A 2,136-nucleotide genomic window follows, 5' to 3' on the forward strand; every position below is an offset into this window, starting at 1 on the left:
TAGAAAAAACCCATTTGTCCTGAGCGTTTTGTACTCTATCTCGGTGCATTTTGGGTCTTTTAGTAAGAACATTTGATCACTTGAAAGGACATGAGGCCTGGATGATTGATTTGGAGAAAACGGCTTTGTAGATGTTCAGTAATGAGTAGAATGTGAAAGGGGAAACAAAACATATACGTCAGTCCGTCTGTTTCACCGGCATCTGTGGTGTAGTGGTTGGGAATTTCGCTGTGGCACGCAGGAAACCCGATTTCAGTTCCTGAGTGGGGAGAAAAATGTTTTTTTGAGCATCTTAGTCTCTTTTTGGCTACGAGTTGTACCCCTCTCTCTGCACGGGTTGCCCCTGACAGGCTGGGTTGGATGCTCACCTCATAAAGGTTCCTATTTTGTTAACCCTATCCGTACGTCGTGTTTTACTATCATATCCATACGACGTGGGGAACTCTGTGCCATCACTTCTAAAGAGGAAATTTACTCGTTAGTCCGATCTGCACGCTTTGCATAGCAGTCTGTCTAAATGATTTTTTGAGAAGTACTGAAAGTTTCAAAGAGATCTTCATACTAGAAGTATTCTAAAATGTGAAAAATACAACCCCGGGGGTACAAAATGACCCCAGGGCGTACGGATGGGGTTAATGGGAGAGTAAAAACGCCTACATTAAAAAAAACAACCCCAGTCTTTCCCTCTTTCTCCTTCCCTTTTGTCCTATTTCTCCTGATGTCAATACTTGTCTCCCCTTCCCCAGGAGCGGCGTTTGGCCGACTGGTGGGAGAGAGTATGGCGGCCTGGTTCCCCGAGGGTATCCCGTCGGGCGACATAGTGCGGAAGATTGTGCCAGGAGGATACGCCGTGGTCGGTGAGTGGACTGTGGTTGTGTTTTTTTGTTTAGTTGTAGCAAGAGTTTTACAGCACCCGGAACACGTGTAGGTCGTATATGTGCCAAAGATTAGAGGTGTTACTAAAGAGGGTAATTTTAGTAATAAAAGTTTAACGGCATTTGCAACACGAATAGGTCATACAAGTGCCAATGAAAGTGGAGTTAAAAGCGGATGATAAAACATGTTTAGAGAAGAGGAAAGGAGTTTTTTTGTTTTTTTTTAATAGTAGAGGGTTTTACGGCCCTCGCAACTGCATAAGGTCATATGAGCGACATGGAGGTTTTAATGAAGAAAATATTTCCGTCACTGTCAGGTTTTGAAGTTATTGAATGAGAGGCGAACTCCGGATCTCTAGACCACTAGAGCCCCCTGTTGTTTTATGATTTAATTGAATGAAGCTAGACAGAAGAGGATTTGGTTATTTGGCCATCTGTGTAACTCCATGTTTTTTTAACCTTTGATGTTGTCATTTCTCTGGCCACAGGAGCAGCGAGCCTATCTGGCAGTGTGACTCGCACCATCTCCACGGCCGTCATCGTGTTTGAGGTGACGGGACAGATAAGTCATGTGCTTCCTGCCGTGGTGAGTTGTTTCTTTTGGGGATTTTTCTTGTTTGTTTGTGTGTGTGTGTGTGTGTGTGTGTCTGGGAGGGTTAGTTTTTCTTTTTGTCCAAGTTTATCTCCGTATTATACCAATAGGACACTCATTTGTGTGTATGTGTGATTTTATGATATGCATTACCTTTTTTAAAAAAATATTGTGCATTCGTTTGTTAGATCTCAGGGGTAGTCGACTGCTGGTTCTGCAACTCGCTAGATCTCAGGGGTACTCTAATACCAGTTCTTCAACCTGCTAGATCTCAAGGGGTACTCTAATGATGGTTCTTCGACCTGCTAGATCTCAGGGGGTACTCTAATGCCGGTTCGTCAACCTGCGAGATCTCAGGGGGGTACTCTAATGACAGTTCGTCAACCTGCGAGATCTCAGGGGGTACTCTTAATGCCGGTTCTTCAACCTGCAGCACAACTGATCTGTCACCGGCATCTCTCCACAGATCTCGGTCCTCATCGCCAACGCAGTGGCCAACATGCTCCAGCCCTCCTTCTACGACAGCATCATCAAACTGAAGAAGTTACCCTACCTGCCTGATATAGTCTCCGCAAAGTCCAAGTGAGTCTTTCTATACTTCTCTCCCCCTGTCTTCCCTCCCTCTCCACCCTTCTTCTCTTGCTCTCCCCTCCCCTCACCCCTCCCTCC

General features: G+C 45.3%; 1 protein-coding gene across 1 annotated transcript in view; it reads left to right on the top strand.

The window, feature by feature from the left end:
- Positions 1–2,136, top strand: part of LOC101847854 (chloride channel protein 2) — a gene marked incomplete in the record, with an annotated part of 25,205 nt that overhangs the window by 11,463 nt on the left and 11,606 nt on the right. The window contains 3 exon segments of the mRNA XM_035973536.1: positions 747–857; positions 1,364–1,461; positions 1,934–2,049. Coding sequence (XP_035829429.1) covers positions 747–857; positions 1,364–1,461; positions 1,934–2,049 — 325 coding nt within the window.

Source organism: Aplysia californica, unplaced genomic scaffold (genome assembly GCF_000002075.1).
Source record: "Aplysia californica isolate F4 #8 unplaced genomic scaffold, AplCal3.0 scaffold01377, whole genome shotgun sequence".
In the NCBI taxonomy this organism is placed as follows: domain Eukaryota; kingdom Metazoa; phylum Mollusca; class Gastropoda; order Aplysiida; family Aplysiidae; genus Aplysia; species Aplysia californica.